At 40.0% G+C, this 20,787-nt stretch overlaps 3 protein-coding genes across 5 annotated transcripts; 1 reads left to right on the plus strand and 2 right to left on the minus strand.

Moving 5' to 3' along the window:
• Nucleotides 1-2,212: 2,212 nt before the first annotated feature.
• Nucleotides 2,213-5,599, minus strand: LOC130997304 (CBL-interacting serine/threonine-protein kinase 9). Its single transcript, XM_057922579.1, has 13 exons — nucleotides 5,025-5,599; nucleotides 4,882-4,944; nucleotides 4,480-4,551; nucleotides 4,294-4,401; nucleotides 4,086-4,177; nucleotides 3,640-3,694; nucleotides 3,438-3,563; nucleotides 3,276-3,365; nucleotides 3,071-3,193; nucleotides 2,887-2,994; nucleotides 2,691-2,807; nucleotides 2,476-2,607; nucleotides 2,213-2,402 (listed from the first exon to the last, which is right to left on the minus strand). Exons 1-13 carry the CDS (start codon nucleotides 5,226-5,228, stop codon nucleotides 2,313-2,315), a joined length of 1,380 nt encoding a protein of 459 aa, XP_057778562.1. The 5' UTR covers nucleotides 5,229-5,599; the 3' UTR covers nucleotides 2,213-2,312.
• Nucleotides 5,600-9,205: 3,606 nt separating this feature from the next.
• Nucleotides 9,206-13,678, plus strand: LOC130998250 (uncharacterized). The gene is made up of 3 exons (XM_057923682.1): nucleotides 9,206-9,362; nucleotides 9,453-9,646; nucleotides 9,725-13,678. The coding sequence occupies exons 1-3, from the start codon at nucleotides 9,206-9,208 to the stop codon at nucleotides 13,676-13,678; spliced, it is 4,305 nt and encodes a 1,434-aa protein (XP_057779665.1).
• Nucleotides 13,679-14,066: 388 nt separating this feature from the next.
• On the minus strand, nucleotides 14,067-18,817 carry LOC130997305 (uncharacterized). 3 transcript variants are annotated; one of them, XM_057922583.1, is made up of 3 exons: nucleotides 17,504-18,817; nucleotides 15,012-16,929; nucleotides 14,067-14,929 (listed from the first exon to the last, which is right to left on the minus strand). In XM_057922583.1, exons 2-3 carry the CDS (start codon nucleotides 16,920-16,922, stop codon nucleotides 14,207-14,209), a joined length of 2,634 nt encoding a protein of 877 aa, XP_057778566.1. In that variant the 5' UTR covers nucleotides 16,923-16,929; nucleotides 17,504-18,817; the 3' UTR covers nucleotides 14,067-14,206. The 3 variants fall into 3 exon arrangements, with proteins under 3 accessions (XP_057778566.1, XP_057778565.1, XP_057778564.1); XM_057922582.1 differs by having other exon boundaries at nucleotides 17,501-18,817; XM_057922581.1 differs by lacking the exon at nucleotides 17,504-18,817 and having other exon boundaries at nucleotides 15,012-17,050.
• Nucleotides 18,818-20,787: the final 1,970 nt, after the last annotated feature.

A 20,787-nucleotide genomic window follows, 5' to 3' on the forward strand; every position in this document is an offset into this window, starting at 1 on the left:
TGAAAATCAAACCCATAAACAATTGCAAATAGAGGATTGCAGAAACTGATTCAAAAATAGAGGATTACAGAAACTGATTCAAAAATTGAAAAATCAAACCCAGAAACAATTGCAAATCGAACCCAGAAACAATTGCAAATCAAACCAAGAGATAATCGAATCCACAAACAATAGCAGTGATGCCGGCCACGGACGTTGGCGGAGAAGGGAGGCGGTGGCAGAATTGGGGCGAGAAGATGGGCGACGATAATGGAGGATTCCAGAACCAAGGCGGAGGGGGTCTTGCCCAAAATCGAACGCTTGCAAACCCTAGCCCCTAGCCCCCAGCTCTGCCGCCCTGCAAACCCTAGCCACTAGAACCAGATCTGTCGGAGAAGAGAAGAGAATGGGTGGCGGCTGTTCGGTCGGAGAAGGCGGCGGCGACAAACACAGAGGTCGAGAGAGAGATAAGCGAGAGAGACGAGGGAGAACCGAGAGGGGAAGAGAGAGGAGTCGGACAGAGAGATGCGAGGGGAAGAAGGAAGGCGGTCGCGGCGCGGCCCCAGAGCCGTCGTCGGCTGGAGAAGGAGAAGCAGGCGGCGGCGGAGAAGGAGAAGAGAGGGGGAGGGGCGCCGCGCTGTTCGGCGGGGCTAGGGCTAGGTCTCGGCCCTCTGCCCCCGTCAGTGGTCGGAGAGGCGAGGGGTGCTCGGCGGTGGTCGGAGGCTCGCCGGAGAAGCTGGATTGAGAGAGAGAGAGAGACGAGAGAGTGAGAGAGGCGGTGAGAGAGTGCAATTAATTAGTGTATCTTATGCCCTAATTATTTCCTTTTTTGGAAATGTGTCTTTATTATTGGGACAGCCCAAAAAGGAAAGTGTGTCTTCTTTAGTGGGACGGGGGGAGTACTTTTGAAGGCATACAATGTAATTATCTTTTTGGCATGAGACAAATTGACAATACCACCGGATCATAGCAACCTTTATTCAATTTTGGCATGCAATTTTGAAACGGCGATGAAATTTCCAATTTAAGCCATATATGTATACAGACCCTGACCACAGAATTAAAATTCCATCCAATATATTACTACTATTATGTTATTCATCGCTACCCAAGTGAATTGAGCAAACTACCGAAAAACTCATGGAAACCTTTCTTTTTTTCTTTTTTCTTTCCATATTCCCACATGAAAAGGAACTAGATTGAAAAACTTTCAGGTACGTGTTTTTTTTTTTTATAAATTAATCACTAAATAAAGAAATTTATTTTTTCATAATTTTATGATTGACTTGAACCAAGTTCTTTAGCCTTGAATATTAACTACATTATCGCTAGATCACACCCACACACTACTTTCACGTGTCTAATTACCGTGAATGATTGACAACGATATTTGCCATCAATTATGATTGCATTCGCACTATTTTTAAAATTAGAAGCGAAAGGTTAGACCGAAATTACTTTAGGGGTTTAAATGAGATAGGAAAGACTACGACTGAAAATCTTCAGCCTAAAAAAACCTGAATTTAGTTGACAACGGACATTCTTAATTTGGTTGTGTTGTGAGTGGAAAAAAAGGGTCTCATCTTTTATGTGAGTGTTAAAATAATTCTCTCAGCTTTTAGTATCCATTTGAAAGTGACACAAGTTTTAATAAAATAGTTAGTTGTGTTGTGAGTGGAAAAATGGTCTCATCTTTTATGTGGGTGTTAAAATAATTCTCTCAGCTTTTAGTATCCATTTAAAAGTGATACAAGTTTTAATAAAATGGTTAGTTGTGTTGTGAGTGGAATAAGGGTCTCACCTTTTATGTGAGTGTTAAAATAATTAAAGTGGAGCAATGACTCCACCTACTTTTACTAAAAATAAAAATGGATACTAAATGTGAGACAACCAAAAAAAGAATGTTGGATACTAGTTTATTAGTGTTACGTGTAAATTTAAATTCATATATATATTCCATATCAGTGTTACGTGTAAAATTAAATCAACATTGCTGCCATATCAATTTTACGGTCACCGGAAATAAAAACGGTGAAAAAATTGAACACATGTCAAAATTTGTGATAAAAATGATTTTTTTTAAAGATGTGAAATAAGAATAATTTCGTATAGAAAATTGTGACAAAACTTATATGCTTATTATGGAAATTCAAGTATATAAAATTGTGATAAAACGTATCTAATTTTGCATAAATACTTATTATGTAAATTCAATAGGTTTGCGTATGTGGCGTGCACAGTATAATAATATATTAGTGGGTATTTAATCGGTGATGTGTATATAAAAAGGTTTGAGTAGACATGAGTAAATAGATAGAATTTGACATTGGATTTTAGGTGGTGCGGGCAGCATGATCATCATTTGAATTTGATTCAGCAGTCCAGACAATGTCTTTTAACCCTGAGGAGAAGTTTTTGTAAAACTGCAACATGCCAAAAAACACAAAGCAATCAGAATATATATGTATGGAAAGACAAGATTAATGGGATGCATGCCTTGTGAAACTCGAGGGTGTCGCCGCCAGTTTTACGCAGCTCCACCATGTGCAATGAAGGAGCCACCTCAAACACCTCTGTAACTACAGATAGTTGCCCCTTTCTTCCTGTCCTATCGCCTTGCAACTTCATCTGCCAATCACACCCACTCTACCTATATCATCAAATCAAACAAAACCTTATATTTATATGTAACATGCACGCACCTACTATACCTTATAGTTTCTTTTGTTAACATTGAAACCCATAGGTTTAGCCGCTTCCTCTATTTTTGACATTATCTCATTTGCAGGACGTTTTGATGTAAAGCAAGTTTCCCTCTTTACTAGCCCCTGCAACAAACTACCAACTGCTCATCTAATTTACCTTGTCACACACTCGCCATCTAATATGTATAATATGTATATGTACCGTCTGCTTATTGAACAGATTCTCAAGACTGAAACCTTCCGACCGAGATATCAGCTCAAACGCATTCATCGAAGCTGGTTTCTCTTTCCTTTCTGTAACAAGATCTTCCTGATTTAACCAATTTCAACTCAGTTAATACTCAAATTGACGAGCACTTTGTATTTTTTCTTCAACTTATAGTTACCTGATTGTTACTGAATATAGCATCAACGTCATCAAGGTTTACATCCTCATCCTGTTCAAAACGAGGTGCCTTGTAATCTTTTCTGAACCACTCATGTTCTAGAATTTCAGGAATACTCATTCGCTGCAACATTACACATAAATTACTCCAAATTAAACATCCAACTATACAATGCACCAAAGATTATGAGTATTTAAGAGCTCACAGTTAGTGGATTTGGATCTAGGATACGCTTGATCACATCTTTTGCACCTGATGAAAACCATGAAGGGAAAAAGAACTCCGCCCTTTGAATCTGGAAAAGAACATTACTCACTTTAATTAACACATTTGAAAACAACGGACAATGACAGCAATAGAAACTCACTTTCCTATATAAAGCCATGAGATTGGGCTCATCAAACGGCAAGTATCCAGCCATCAGGACAAAAAGAATAACCCCACAAGACCATACATCTGCTGAAGTGCCATCATAGCCTTTATCGGTGAGCACCTGAAGGGGAAAACATATCTCACTTGCTTTAAACTGAAGAGCCAACTTGACTCTTCTTAAACTATGACCTAGGTACCTCGGGTGCTACATAATTTGGTGTGCCACAGGCTGTATGAAGCAGTCCAGTCATCCTACAGAAAAATCATCATCAGATTTTCAATTTGCACTTCTGCTTTAAAAGCAAGATACCTAAAACATGACGTAAAAGTAAAATAAGGTCACAAGTGTTTCTTCGAGTAGAGCCTCGAGCAAAATCAGGCAGTCAGACACTCATATGTACTAATAGATATTGATGCCAAATACTGGCTGGGATCCAACATGACAAAACCAGGCTAAACAAAAGACAAATTGAAGAGACGTGTCCTGTTGAGGATACATGGAAATGGAAATATGTATAGACTCAACTATAAGATAGGCAGAAATATTTTCAGCTGCCAGATCACATAATATAGATCTTCAGGGAAGGTAAAATTTCATCAACGGAAGTGTCCGTGTCACACAAATTCAAATGACATAAGTTACGAACAACTAACCCGGACTTGTTTTGAAAATGCACTCAATCCAAAGTCTGAAACTTTAAGAGTACCAAACGAGTCAAGCAAGAGATTCTCAGGCTGCAAAGTTTTAATTAAAGAAGACATGCAAAATATGTGACTAAACTACATGGAAGAAACTGAAACTTCTAATCAAAGCAAAATACATATATTCATGTGATGGACAGACAGTTAACCTTGAGATCTCTATGGTATACACCTCTACTGTGGCAGTAGTCCACGGCATTAATGAGCTGTTGGAAGTATCTCCTAGCAGCATTCTCTTTAAGTTTTCCATATTTAGCCTTCAAAAATATGGGAATGACATCGTCGATTGCAAGCAAATCGTTGCATGGTTTGAAATACTAACAGTGACAACTTACAATTTTGTCAAAGAGTTCACCTCCGTCAACATATTCCAGAACAATGTAGATCTTAGTTTTACTAGCCATAACCTGTTGAAGATGCAGGTAGAACTCATTTATATGCGATCATTAAAGTGCAGACTTTGGACTAATCTACATCAAATATAACAAGATGGTAACAGAGTATATAAGCCAACTAAATTTGCACTTTCTGTTGCAGAAACAGCCGTTCAAAAGTAAATCACGATTGCGCAATCACTCCATTATAGGCATGATATAGCCAGAGGACTTTTAATTCAAATTACTCTTACCAAAGTCAATTGGGAGGTGACATTAATTAGGCACTAGGTCAAATATAATGAAAACCAGTTGAAAACAATACGCCACAAGAAATAGCGCGAAAAGGGAATAAAAAACTACCTCAACCAAATTGACGACATTGGGATGTTTGATCATCTTCATCGTCGAGATTTCTCTTTTAATCTGCAAGACATGAAAATCCATATACTCTCTTGTGTTCAAGCCACACACAGAAAGGGAGAGAGGGAGAGAGAGAGAGAGACCTGCTCGACCATCTTGTGATGGAGGACTTGCTGACGTTGGATGATTTTAATGGCGACTCGATCACCAGTTTGGGTGTGAGTGGCAAACTTGACCTTGGCGAAGGAGCCTTGTCCCAGGGTCCTCCCAAGATGATACTTACCCACGCGCGTTCTCTGCCCCTCCGAAGCCGCAGATGTCGATGTTGATGTTGATGCTCTGCTCATTTTGCCTCGATTCTCTGATTACCTTTCTCTTGTTTATACCGAATCAGAATTTTACAATACAAAGCCAATTTTCCAGAGAAGTTGCAGACGAATTCCAGTCCGTACAATATAGGAAACACATGACATGAGATGAAAGACGAGAAGAGGCGAAAGAAATGACGCGGCATCGCTATTTACCACTTATATTCTTTTCCTATCCTCATTCATTCCTTCTACATTCCCAATAATACATATGTCCCATTCCTATTCCCCAATAGAAAAAATTAACAAAATATAAAAGTTGCTACACTCTCCAGGTGTGAGCAGTCGATCCGGACCGAACCGAACCTGGATCAAACCGACGAAATGGAGAATCGAATTTTCAATATTTTTTGGATCGAACCGAAACTGCCATCGGTTCTCGATCCGGTTCGGTCCAAAACCGACTAATAATATTAACAAAAATATTAAATATTATTTAATATATATATATATATATATATAAATTAATTCATTTTTCAGAATATTATTCGGTTCGGTTCGGTCTGATTTTTGCCTTCCTGGGATCGAAACCGAACCAAAATATTTTTGATCCAAAAAAATAGAACCAGATCGGACCGAACCAATACATGGATCAAAACCGATCCGAACCAAAAAAAAAAAATCGATCGGTTCAATTCGATCCGTCGATTTTGATCCGATTTTGCTCACCCCTAACACTCTCTATCCTTGATGGCTTGAATTTATGCAAGTGTTGGATTCTTAAATCGGAAGTTGAATTTATGTTTTTTCATCGAATCATCATCTTTGCATTGGTTAAAAGTTGGCACCTCAACTTTTTTACGTAGAAAATAATTATTGCAACCACTCTCCGTGAACATTAATCTATACTAATAGAAAAATAGCTTAAGACATCCTAAGGCATAATTTATGGATTGTCTATTTTATTCATATTACATATTTTATTTTAAAATTATTTTATATATTATATATTTATAAGAATATATTAATTTATTAGATATCTATTGCTATGGATAAGGCTTATAGATAAATATATCCATTCAATAAATTATCTAATAAAAGTAATAAATTAATAGATTTTTTAAAATAATAAATTCTCAAATAAAATAACATTAATTACACGTACAACGTACGTTCTTTCTGCTAGTAATAATAAAAATGTATAAATTTAGTGGACGAGTGTAGGCAATTAAATTTGTCGTCAAATTAAATCGTGCCACGTGTAAATTCATGAATTAAATATTCAATTATATTTTCTATTTTATTAAATGGGATTTTATTCCTAATTAAATAGATATATATGATTAATATTTAATAAAATGAATTAATGGGCTTATTGGCCACCTAAGGCCCTAAGGCCCATACATGGAGGCCCAAAGCCCATAAAGCCCACGAAGCCCATCTCTAAAATCTATAAATAGAGGTGTTGGGGTGCTCATTATCACAACGTGAAGGAACGGAAGATTGAAGAGCATAAGAATTCTCTCTAGTATCACAAGTAGAAGAGGCGAAGAATTGGAGAGTTCAAGTATTCAAGTATTTCGAAGAATTCTATCTAACGTTCAAGTCTCCTTCAAATCTTCAATCGTTTGAGTATTCAAATCTTCAAGTATCCTTCGAATCTTCAAGTATTTGAGCATTCAAATCTTCAAGTATTCAAGGATCTTCAAATCTTCGAGTATTTCTTCAAATGTTCAAGTATTCCTGCGAATCTTTGAAGTGATCTTCAAGTATCCAAAGAAATCAAGTTCAAAAACTTCAAGGCATTCTTACAAATTCTAAGAATGTTCTCAAATCAAATCAAGTTCAACGTTCAATCCAAAATCATGACTTAAGTCCCTTGGATTGACGTCATCAAATCAAGTATTTCAATAATCTTCGAGCTTGTTCAAGAATCAAATGGAAGAGAAGAATCAGAGGATTAACTAGAGATTACAACCCGCATAAATCTATCTTCAAATCTATCAAATTATTTTTGTAACGCGTTTTTTTTGTATTTTATCAAATTGAAATACAAAAATTTGTGTTTACAAATTTTGGCACGCCCGGTGGGACCATCTCTACCTCTCATCTCTACTCTTCACCAAAAATCTTGAACAATGTCAATTCAACCAAATACAACTGCTCCAACTTCATCTAAAGGTTCTTCGGAAGGCATCGGTATGATCACGCGAAGCAAAGCAAAATTGATGCAAGAGGTGTCCAAGTCGACCTCCCGTCTTCCATCTATCCATGAAGAAGATGACAACTTTGAGAGAAGCTTCACATTCCCCACTGAAAATTATCAACTCCATGCAAGTGTCATGATGACAAATACTTCCACCATGGAGGAACAACTCTTGAACTTGACAAAGATGGTTGAATCTCTAACCAAGCACATCCAAGAGCAAGATGCCCAGATTGCAAAGCTTAAAGGAGAAAAAGGAGATTCAAGCCACGCCAACAACGATAGGGAAGGTGAAGAAAGCGAAGAAGATGGAGAGAATAACGATGAAGAAATCTCCAAAGACAAATCAAAAAGTGATGGAAAAAGGCCTTCAGGAAAAGACATTCTCTTCTCGTCTGGTGGCCTCATTCCCATTGACCAACTCAAAGAGTTCATCGAAGCAACAATGAAGAATAACTCCGATGGAAGCTCCAAGTCATCGTTAACTTTCTCCAAGCCATATACTCGGCGAATTGACAGTATGAGGATGCCTCTTGGCTATCAACCACCAAAATTTCAACAGTTTGATGGCAAAGGAAATCCAAGACAACATGTGGCTCATTTCATTGAAACATGCAACAACGCTGGTACTTATGGAGATCATTTGGTCAAACAGTTTGTTCGCTCATTGAAAGGTAATGCCTTTGATTGGTACACCGACTTAGAATCAAACTCAATTGATAGTTGGGAACAACTGGAGCATGAGTTCCTCAACCGCTTCTATAGCACTAGAAGAACTGTCAGCATGGTGGAGCTCACAAGTTCACGTCAATTCAAAGAAGAGCCAGTCATTGACTACATCAACCGATGGAGAAACCTTTGTCTCAACTGCAAGGATCGATTGTCTGAATCATCTGCCATCGAAATGTGTATTCAAGGGATGCATTGGGGCTTGCAATATATTCTGCGAGGAATCCAGCCAAGAACATTCGAAGAACTAGCCACTAGAGCTCATGATATGGAATTGAGCATGATGGCAAGAGGGATCGAAGGACCACCAATCCAGGAGTCTAGCAAATTCAAGCCAGAATTCAAGAAAGGAGGAAAACCATATGACAAAGCACCAAAGAAGGAATCTATGGCAGTAAAAGCAACTTCTGTGAAATTTCTAAAGAAAGAAGTTAATCAGGAAGACAACCAGAATGCTCCACGAGACAATCAGAACTCTTCCCGAGACATGGGGCAAAGAAGACTTACCTTGAAAGAAATGCAACAAAAGCAATACCCTTTCTTAGACTCTGATGTTTCAGGAATTTTTGATGACCTGCTCAAAGAAAAGCTTATCGAGTTGCCAGAAATGAAGCGACCAAATGAAGCAGGGAGGACAGACGATCCAAATTATTGCAAATACCATCGTCTGGTTGGGCACCCCATACATGATTGCTTCATCTTCAAAGACAGGGTCATGCGGTTAGCTCGAGAAGGGAAAATATCTCTTGAAGAAGACGCTAATACTGTAAATATGGTCTCCACCGACTTGAATGACATAATAGAAGGTATTGGAACCCTGTATGATACATCCAACCAAGTAGATAAAGAACCTGAAATAAACATGGAAGAAGACGATGATGCATTGGCAATCACATTCTCCAATGATGACTTGCAACTTGGATTCGAACCTCATAACAGGCCATTGTTCGTGAGTTGTTATACACAGGAGCAAAAGGTCAATCGAATTCTCATCGATGGAGGCTCGGCAGTCAATATCTTGCCACTAAGGACTTTGAAGCAATTGGGAATCCAAGCAGAAGAGCTGTCAAACAGTCGATTGATGATTCAAGGTTTCAACCATGAAGGGCAAAGAGCTCTTGGAACTATAAGGCTGCGATTGCAGATGCAGGACATGGAGTCCACAGCGTTGCTTCATGTGATTGATGCAAGGACATCCTACAACATGCTTCTGGGTCGACCATGGCTTCATGAAAATGGTGTTATTCCTTCTACATTGCACCAATGCTTCAAATACTATCAAAATGGCACCGTAAGAAAAGTGGTTGGTGATCACAAACCTTTCACAGAAGCAGAGTCACATTTCGCCGATGCTCAATTCTATTTGGGAAGAACTAAAGCAACAAGGGTGGAAAGGGATGTACCACAGGAGGAGTCAGGATCCCGCCAAGAGAAAGAATCTCGCCCAAAGATGGAAGGTTTCACCATCCCTTTGACTAAGATTGATGCCAAAAAGCCCATTCCTCAGTCACTCAAAGATTTTGTCCAACCAAAGCAAAGTGGCGCCACAGAACATGGAGATCTCTCAGACAAAGAACTCTCAAAACACTTTGGTCCGAAGGCATACAAACTCCTTGTGAATGCTGGATACAATCCCCAAGAAAGCTCCACGTCAAAGTCTCATGTGAGAAAAACTGCTAATACAAGCCAAAATCCCAAGGCAGGCTTGGGATACATGGTGCAAAGCCCCATTCGTATTGCCATCAAGAGAGCCACTGCTAACTATGCTAGCACCAAGCAAATCCCGAAATCTTCAAGCAATCGGAGAACCCAAAAGGTTTCTGTTTTCAAAAGATTGGATGAAAGAAAAGCTCAACGAATATCTGTCTTTAAAAGGCTTGGCAAAGGCAAGTCATGGAAAAAGGACGTGACAAAAGGGGCCAATGAATTGGACATAACAGAAAAGCTAAGGAGCTCGATTCCTTCTCGTATGAAGAGGTGTACCACTTTGCTCATATCATGTGGAAAAGAATTGAAGGCCAAAATGAAGACAATCATCTTTACACGGGATGCCGAAGACGATGAAGATGGAGAGAGTGTGGCTTCATCTTACTACATTACTAATGGTGCTAACAATCCAATTTCTCATACTACTCAAGGTCAAGTGCGTTGCGAAGATATTGTTACATCAAACCATATCACCTCATGTGAAGAAGTGGTTGTCGAAGAAGAAGACGCTGAAATAGCTCCTCAACAATTTGAAGAAGGAGTTAAGGCTACTTTTGATGAATTGAGAGAAATTAATTTGGGCACTATTGAAGATCCACGACCCACTTACATCAGCGCGTTGCTGACCGTTGATGAGGAATACTCATATATCGAATTGCTCAAAGAATTCAAAGGCATCTTTGCATGGTCTTATAAGGAAATGCCGGGGTTGAGCTCCAAGATAGCTGTTCATCATTTAGCCGTTAGAAAGGATGCACGACCAGTCAAGCAGGCCCAGCGCCGATTCCGACCAGAATTAGTTCCTCTAATTGAAGCTGAAGTGAACAAACTCATCAATGTGGGTTTTATTAGAGAAGTCAAATACCCAACATGGATTTCAAGCATTGTTCCAGTAAGAAAGAAAAATGGACAAATTCGTGTATGTGTTGACTTCAGGGACTTGAATGAAGCATGCCCCAAGGATGACTTTCCATTGCCAATTGCTGAATTGATGATCGATGCCACAACTGGGCATGAAGCATTAACCTTCATGGATGGATCTTCCGGTTACAATCAAATTCGCATGTCACCAAATGAGGAAGAGTTAACAGCATTTCGAACCCCGAAAGGAATCTATTGCTACAAAGTGATGCCATTTGGGTTGAAGAACGCTGGTGCCACTTACCAAAGAGCCATGCAGAAGATATTTGATGATATACTTCATAAAAATGTTGAGTGTTACGTGGATGATTTGGTGGTTAAGTCCAAAAAACGAAACAATCACCTGCAAGATCTACGAATGGTTTTTGAGCGATTGAGAAAACATCAGTTGAAGATGAATCCACTAAAATGCGCATTTGGTGTCAAGTCTGGCAAATTTCTTGGGTTCATCGTTCGCCATCAAGGGATAGAAATTGAACAAGCAAAGATTGATGCCATACTAAAAATGCCCGAACCTCGAAATATCCATGACCTGAAAAGTTTGCAAGGGAAGTTAGCATACTTACGAAGGTTTATTTCAAATTTAGCTGGAAGGTGTCAACCATTTAGCCGAATTATGAAGAAGGGTATACCATTCGAGTGGGATGAGTCATGTAGAAATGCTTTCAAGAATATCAAATCTTACTTGATGCAGCCTCCTGTATTAGCAGCACCTGTGCCAGGACGCCCCTTGATTTTGTATATTGCTGCTCAAGAACGATCCATGGGAGCTCTGCTTGCGCAAGAAAATGAAGGTGGAAAAGAGAATGCATTATACTACTTGAGCAGAACAATGACACCAAATGAGTTGAAATATGCTCCAATTGAGAAGTTGTGTTTGGCATTGATTTTCTCCATCCAAAAGCTTAAGCATTATTTCCAAGCTCACACAGTCCGCCTTATATCCAAGGCAAACCCTTTAAAGTTTGTGATGTCAAGACCTGTTTTATCTGACAGGCTTGCACGTTGGTACCTCCAACTGCAACAATTTGAGATTGTGTATGTTCCTCAAAAGGCTGTGAAGGGACAAGTGTTGGCAGACTTCTTAGCAGACCACCCAATTCCTGCTGAATGGGAGCTAAGTGATGACCTCCCGGATGAAGATGCACTTGTAATCGATGTCGCCCTACCATGGTGGATGTTTTTCGATGGAACATCTCATAAAGAAGGTGCTGGTGCCGGGATCGTGTTCGTGACACCAGAACGTCAAGTGCTGCCATTTTCCTTCACTCTAACTGAGAATTGCTCTAACAATGTAGCAGAATATCAAGCTCTGATCCTCGGTTTGGAAATGGCGTTGAATATGCAGCAATCTCACCTCAAAGTATATGGTGATTCTAAATTGGTGGTTAATCAAATACTTGGACTGTATGAAGTGAAGAAACCTGAATTATTGCCATACGTCAAGTATGCTCGCAAGATCATTGAGTGGCTTGGAGATGTGGAAATCGAACATGTTCCAAGAAGTGAAAATAAGCAAGCAGATGCCTTGGCTAAACTCGCATCTACCATAGCTATGATCAGTGGCGAAATTCAAATTCCAGTGTGTGAAAGATGGGTTATACCACCTATTTTTGAAGAAGAGAAATGCGAAGAAATTGAAAGTCATCTTGTTGAGGTCTTCGAAATTGAGGAAGAAGATTGGCGCCAATTGTTGGTTGATTATTTGAAGTATGATAAATTACCAAATGATCCACGTCGAAGGGTTGACATCCGACGGCACGCCACTCGCTTCATTTTCTTCAAAGGGACGCTTTATAGGAGGTCTTTTGATGGAGTATTTCTCAGGTGCCTAAGTAGTGAAGAAGCTGCTAAAGCCATGGAAGAGGCGCATTCCGGCATTTGCGGTGCTCATCAGTCAGGTCCAAAGCTGCACTTTCGAATCAAGAGGATGGGCTACTACTGGCCAACTATGGTGAAAGATTGTTTGGATTATGCGCAAAGATGTCAAGCCTGCCAATTTCATGCAAACCTCATCCATCAGCCGCCCGAACCACTACACCCCACGGTTGCGTCCTGGCCTTTTGATGCCTGGGGCATGGATGTTGTTGGTCCATTGACAAAATCATCAGGGGGGCATTTATACATTTTGGCAGCGACCGATTACTTCTCCAAGTGGGCTGAGGCGATACCATTAAGAGAAGTGAAGAAAGAGACCGTTGCTGAGTTTATTAAGACCAACATCATCTATCGCTATGGAGTTCCTCGCTACATCATAACTGATAATGGAACACCTTTCAGCAACACGGTGATAAACAAGCTTTGTGAAAAATTCGGCTTCAAGCAAAGGAAGTCATCGATGTATAATGCACCGGCAAATGGGTTGGCTGAGGCATTCAACAAGACTTTGTGCAATCTGTTGAAGAAAATTGTTTCAAAATCAAAGCGTGACTGGCATGAACGTATTGGGGAAGCATTGTGGGCATATCGAACCACCTATAGAACTCCTACGCAGGCAACGCCTTACTCTTTGGTATATGGGGTTGAAGCTGTCATTCCTCTCGAGCAACAAATTCCCTCTTTGAGAATGGCCATTCAGGAAGGGCTAACTGAAGAAGAAAATGCACGTCTGCGTCTGGAGGAACTCGAAGCTCTAGATGAGAAAAGGCTGGAAGCTCAGCAAAAGTTAGAATGCTACCAAGCTCGCCTCTCAAAGTCTTTCAACAAGACGGTGCGAGTGCGTTCTTTTCAAGTTGGAGATTTGGTCCTCGCTGTGAGGAGGCCAATCGTTGTCACTCATCGTGTTGGAAACAAATTCGTATCAAGGTGGGATGGCCCATATGTTGTCAAGGAAGTCTACACAAACGGAGCATACAGGCTTCTTTCTGATGACAACGTCAGAGTTGGGCCTATCAACGGCAAGTTCCTGAAACGTTACTATCCTTGAAAGGTGGTAGAAGTTGAAGCATGTACATATGTATATAGTTTGATTAAAAAAAAAAAAAAAAAAAGAAAAAAAGAAAAGCCAAAATATAAAAAAAAATGAAAAGCAGAAAAAGCCAAAAATAAGTCAGATGAAGAAAAGCAACAAAATGGAGTGTATGGAGACAGCTCCTTGACGCACGAGCCTAAACTGCATGTTACTCCTGGCCCGCATGAGTATAAACTGTGCACGGCACCCAATCTCAAATACTTGTTGATCTTATGAACTACGTTTTGACTTGATCCCTTTCAAAAGGGTACGTAGGCAGCTTAGATAATTTCTAAGTTCAGTCATAAGTTGTGTTTGACTCTTTTCAATTTATATCATCAAGTTATGATTTAAGTTGATTGTGTGAAGCCAAAGACGTTTCATTCCAAAATAGCAAAGAAATCAAGTCATCAAAAGAAGCACAAGCATTGGGAGAAGATGTCAAAATATCCATGACAAACCAAATGAGAATCATCAAAAGAGGAATGATAAAAATGCAATATACTAAGCAAAAGGGTCTTGATCTCTCAAAATCTGCTGCATAGACTCTAGTGAAAGCTTCAAGGCATCCAAATTCTTCAAGACCTCATCATTTCTCGAAGCCTCTTCAAGCTTGGCCAGGTCTTCCTTGAGTACCTTGATCTCACCACGAGTAGTCTTGAGTATCAGGCTTCGCTGCTCCAAAGACACCAACAATTCTTTCTTGCGTTTCTCCAACTCATCAAGATCCGCTTTTAAAGCATCACAATTCGCAGCATCCTTCTTCTCTTTGGCAAACTTCTCTTGAAGGCAAACCTTGACCTCTCGAACTTTGAGTGTGTGGCCTTCATTGATCTCATGAGAAGCCGACCTTACTTTATCAAAAGTGGTGGCTTTGGAGAATAGTTCATCAATACTATCTTCAAGGTTGGAAAGGTCAAGACCACAAATAATCTTCATACGGGAAAGGCCACTCCGTATCTCGTCTTCAAGCGCCGATAGAAACTCGACTTTGGTTCTCTCAACCTTGTCACGAAGCTTTCCCCAGATGATCCTGCAGCACGACTTGAGTTCATCATCGATCATGCGTGTGGCATTGAACTCGGAAGGCGCCCCACATGATGGCATTGGTCGGGGGTGGGATTGTTTAGCAAGACAAGGAATCTCGTTTGACTTATTGGATTCAATGGATACACAGTCGATTGGTGAGCCCTTCTCAAGATTATTTCCAAACACTTCTTTCAAAGTCTACAAAAGGGCAAGAAGAAGATGCAATTAGAATGTGAAATTATATATCAATACGAAAAGAAGATAAGAGATGAGGAAAGACCTTGTTCACATCGGCATCCACTAGAGTTGGCTCTTCCTCAACGTGACCCTCGGCCGGTTTTGAGGACCCCGCAATTCTCTTCTTTTTCCAATTACGCTCAGAATTGCTACTACCAGAATCAGCTATGAGGGTGGTAGAGACGACCTTCCTCTTTCCATCTTTGGAGTTGATTGCTTCTTCCTGATCTTTTCTTTTAAAAGTGATATGAGCCGGAGAAGAGATTTTGTCTTCAAAAGAAAATCTGTACGTCCTATCCCACCAAGTCTTATAGTCGACTGAACAATGTATCTTCATGTCCAAAGAAGATCGTGGAAAACATGCCCTTGATCGCGATCTGTGCAGCAAACACATGCGCCAAAGGTTGAGACCTTCTTCCAAAGATGTCCTTCGAATGTTCTGAGTAAGGCTGCTGGGTACGATTTGGTAATAGCTAAATTGACGGCTGAAGCGGTGAGGACCATAAGACTCCACGATGAAGTGGTCATCCAGCCGGCGAACCAAAAAACTCGAGCGAATAGCCATGAAGAAGCATTGCTCAATCTCTCTTGTATTTTCACCATCGACATAGAAAATGTCATCTTCCTTGGTGAATGTGGTACAATTCCAACGAATCGAATTGTACGACTGAATTCGTTCGCGGCACGCAACAGGCAGATAATACTTCGCAGCTCCTTCGCCTGAGTATAGAGTCATCTTGGCGACACCAAGGCTTCTTGGAAGGGGAATGTGAGTGTTGAAATAGAGCGCTATCCAACCATATATGAAATGAAAGGGTAGCGTCACCAGGACAAGAGAAGGCTCCATAGAACTAGAGATAGTGTTCAACCCTTTGTAGATGCTGGCTAGAACTGGAGCTGTAAGGGCAACTTTCTGTTTGCACGCCATCAAACTTGCCATTTTGAAAGAGGTTGGTCTAATCGACATGGCATCACCATCTGGAAAAACAAAGATACACAACCAGCAAGCTATATGAGCTGCCAAGTACATAGTGGTGTGATACTTGTCACTAGCATCAAGCTCGATGAATGGAGCCCTTTCTTCAGAAGACCATGGTTGATGCGCTTCAAATGAACCACTCGGATTATAAGTCGATTTGGGGCGTTGAGATTTCTTTGCCCTGCGAGCAGGAGGATGAGAATACTTTGAAGCTTTCTTCGACCAAAATTTGATCCATTCATCGATAGAAACCGAGCTCTTAGGATCCTTGCCATCACGATGCTTAAGAGAATAGTAAGCAGAGAGTAAATATCTACAACTCAAGGGAATGAACGGGTTGCCAAACTGATCTTTGCCAAGAATCTCTTTCGCGCAGGGTACAACCTCATCATACAGTGTCCCGGTACACGGAAGCCCTGATAGATACTGTAAATCCCATAGAGAAATAGACATCTCGCCAGATGAAGTGAGAATGGTGTTCGTCGCAGGACACCAAGCTTCACAGAACGCTTTAACCATCTCGGGCTGGCAATCATAAGTGAAAAGAGAAGCATAAACTGCATCATAGATACCAACAACTCGGAGTTCATTCCCGCAGCGGCTAAGGATATCTTCAGTCCACTCCCAATAGCCTTCAAAGAAATGAAATTCCCCACGAAAGCTTGTAACCCTTCCCCATTTGGCATCTTTATCGATGATCCTTCGCCTCAAAGTCAATAGAAAATTGGATTCCTTGCTTTGCCAAGGACGGGCCGGATGCAATGTATGAGCCTTCGACGCTTTGTTCAAACTGATCTCGCTGGTCCATTCCGACTGATATAGAGAATTCAAAAGTTTGGGCCAAGGTTTCACATAGTGGCCTATCAATGCCGGAAATACTCTTAGATGCATGCCCATTTCCGTCTCTTGCTCATCATCACTCAAAATCAGCAAATAGTCTTGACCCTTGACCACAATATCTTTGAAGACCACCATCGTGACACTGCAAGGAAGCAACACATCCAGACTTAGAAATTTATTTGCATTTAAATAAAATGTGAATTAAATTCTAGTCAAGATAAAAGGAGGCAAGCAAAAGGAGGCAAGATTGAATTATATATATATATATATATATATATATATATATATATATATAATAAAAAGGAGAAAATTAATCATTAAAAAAAAAAAAAAAGAGGCCACCACTCCTTGAATTATATATATATATATATATATATATATAGAAATTCAATCATAAAAAAAAAAAAGAGTGGTAAAAAAAAAAAAAAAAAAAAAAATCGGCCCATCTCCCACTATCTCTTTCACAAAAATAAAGCCCATCTCCCACTATCTCTTTCACAAAAAATAAAGCCCATCTCCCACTATCTCTTTCACAAAAAATAAAGCCCATCTCTCTATGTTTTTTTTAAAAAAATCGGCCCACTTTTTTTTAACTAAAGAAAGGCCTCTCTCTCTCTCTACCCATTGCTTGCTTTTTTCAGCACCCTCTCATCATCAATCTCATGCAGCATCACCGTCTCTTCCCTGAACAGCACCATCTCCAGCACCCTCACCACGCTCTCCAGCCCCAGCCGCCGCGCGAACTGCAGCTGTGGCGTCGACTTCAGGATCTCCCGCGCCAGCTGCAGCGGCGTCCGCCCCCGATCGACCGCGGCCTCCACGTCGGCCCCGTACTCCACCAGCAGCTTCGCCACGCCGGGCCTCACGTACCCGGCGGCCATGTGGAGCACCGTCAGGCCGCCGCTGACGTCCCTGTAGTTGATGTCGGCTCCCGCCTCCGCCAGCAGCTGCACGCACTGCTCCGAGCCCAGACCCCGACAACGAGTTCAACGAAGACATGGGCAACTTCTACTCCGCCGGCAGGGACCCTATGTTCTACTGCCATCACGCTAACGTCGACAGAATGTGGACCATCTGGGATGGCATCCCCGCCGACTACTCCAAGAAGATCGACGCCGCCGCCTCCTACATGCGCAACCCCATAGTCTCCACTCTCTCTGCCGATCCTCCTCCACCTTGAAAGATTCCGAGTTCCCCGCCTCCGACGGCCGGAAATACGAGTGTCAATACTGCTGCCACGAGTTCGCCAACTCGCAAGCCCTTCGACGATTCCAAGCTCAAAAATCTCTCCTCTCTCTAAAAGGAAGCACAGTTCAAATTGAAGAAAAAAGAGGGGTGGTTCTCGGCGGTACCTCAAGCAACTGTGGCAGATGGGACTCAACGTAAGTCTTGCAGTTGACGACGACGGCGTAACTCGGAGACCCAAAAAATTCCGCTGCTGCCGCTACTATCGGCTTCTAGCTCTACCCTCAACCGCTGCTAGAACGGAACCACGCAAATGAGAGTGGCTTTGGTGAAAAGAGCTGCACATCATAAAAAAAAAGGGGTTGTAAGTGTATTGCCGATGATATCTCGGCATAGAAGTTGCGGAGAAGAAAGGAAGGTTACCTACGCTGCCAAAAGTTTTCGCCATCTTTGTTAGCACCCGCTGCATTTCTTCCGCCATTAGACGATGCAAGGAATAAATGAGAAAAGAAGAAGTGTTTTATGGCTGCTAACAAAAGAAGCAAGCTACTATAGTTATGAAATGAAACACTCCTTCTTGCTTTCTTAAGATGAAACTGGCTCTTTCAAAAAAAAAAAAAAAAAAAAAAAAAAGGATGAAACTGGCTATCTATCAAAGGAAGAAATGAAATACGAAACAAAGAAAATGAAGAAGAAGGAGAGTGGCTGTTGCTGCTAAGGGGAGAAAACAACCCTTTATTTATAGGAGAACAGAGGGATGAATCTTAAAACCCTAATCCTAGCTGCTAGCATAAAAAAAAAGAAAGAAAAAGGTGGAGCTCCAGCTGTTTTCCAGCCTGCAACGGCTCTCAAGCAAAAAAAAAAAAAAAAAACTTGCTGCGAAAAGGATAAAAGGACAGTGGAGTTAGCTGGAATTGGAGTTGTGTTGCTGGGTGCAACAGTACTCATCAGAATAGGGCCCGCCAGATATAAAATATTGGGCCTAGTTGGTAATAAACGTATAGGCTGCCATCTCTTCTTTTGGAACAAAACTCATGTGGGCTGCTATTGGATAGAAATTGGGCTTAAATCTAATCCCATCATCTATTCATACGAAACATTGGGCCTATTTAAAAAAAAAAAAAAAAAAAAAAGACACTCCTAAATACGAGTATAAACTATTTAAAATTTACAAAATTCAAATCAAGAACTCCTAAATACGAGTATAAACTATTTATAAAATTCAAATCCAAATCAAGAACTCCTAAATACGAGTATAAACTATTTATAAATTCAAAAGAAATTCAAGAACTCCTAAATACGAGTATAAACTATTTATAAATCCAAAGAAATTCAAGAACTCCTAAATACGAGTATAAACTATTTACAAAATTCAAAATCAAGAACTCCGCGATAAGAGTTTAAACTATCAAAATATATTTCGAGACTCGTCTATTACCAAAGGCATTTCGTCCATAAACAAGTCTCGATGGGGCAATTTGTAGGCAATTAAATTTGTCGTCAAATTAAATCGTGCCACGTGTAAATTCATGAATTAAATATTCAATTATATTTTCTATTTTATTAAATGGGATTTTATTCCTAATTAAATAGATATATATGATTAATATTTAATAAAATGAATTAATGGGCTTATTGGCCACCTAAGGCCCTAAGGCCCATACATGGAGGCCCAAAGCCCATAAAGCCCACGAAGCCCATCTCTAAAATCTATAAATAGAGGTGTTGGGGTGCTCATTATCACAACGTGAAGGAACGGAAGATTGAAGAGCATAAGAATTCTCTCTAGTATCACAAGTAGAAGAGGCGAAGAATTGGAGAGTTCAAGTATTCAAGTATTTCGAAGAATTCTATCTAACGTTCAAGTCTCCTTCAAATCTTCAATCGTTTGAGTATTCAAATCTTCAAGTATCCTTCGAATCTTCAAGTATTTGAGCATTCAAATCTTCAAGTATTCAAGGATCTTCAAATCTTCGAGTATTTCTTCAAATGTTCAAGTATTCCTGCGAATCTTTGAAGTGATCTTCAAGTATCCAAAGAAATCAAGTTCAAAAACTTCAAGGCATTCTTACAAATTCTAAGAATGTTCTCAAATCAAATCAAGTTCAACGTTCAATCCAAAATCATGACTTAAGTCCCTTGGATTGACGTCATCAAATCAAGTATTTCAATAATCTTCGAGCTTGTTCAAGAATCAAATGGAAGAGAAGAATCAGAGGATTAACTAGAGATTACAACCCGCATAAATCTATCTTCAAATCTATCAAATTATTTTTGTAACGCGTTTTTTTTGTATTTTATCAAATTGAAATACAAAAATTTGTGTTTACAACGAGTAACGGAAAGGAGTAACTATTAGAAGACGATATATTATAAATCAAATCCACGTCTTTAGTGAGTTCCTTTCTTCACGATAATCACTTATGTCAGTCAATATATTTAATAACTAGTTAGTGACCTGTTTATTTTCCACATAAATTGTTTTATGTTACTCCCCCTGTCCCGCGAAGCATGAGCAATTTTTTTCGATACGAATTTTAAGGAGAGCTTGTTTAGTGATTTAAGTATATTTGCTAATAAAGTGCATAAATGATTAAGTGTTGCTTTAGTTATGTTTATTGTTTTTCTTTTTATTTTTACAATTTTAACTCAAAATTTATTTTAATTTTATTATGATTAATTAAATTAATATTTAAATAATCAACATTCTGAAATACACGAAATTTCAAAAAAAACATAAAAGGCAAATTACCCTCGCAGAGATGATGGGGGGAGGGGGCAGATAGAACAACATAGGGTTGGCGATAGGGCGAGA

This window comes from Salvia miltiorrhiza, chromosome 8 (genome assembly GCF_028751815.1).
Source record: "Salvia miltiorrhiza cultivar Shanhuang (shh) chromosome 8, IMPLAD_Smil_shh, whole genome shotgun sequence".
NCBI classification, from domain to species: domain Eukaryota; kingdom Viridiplantae; phylum Streptophyta; class Magnoliopsida; order Lamiales; family Lamiaceae; genus Salvia; species Salvia miltiorrhiza.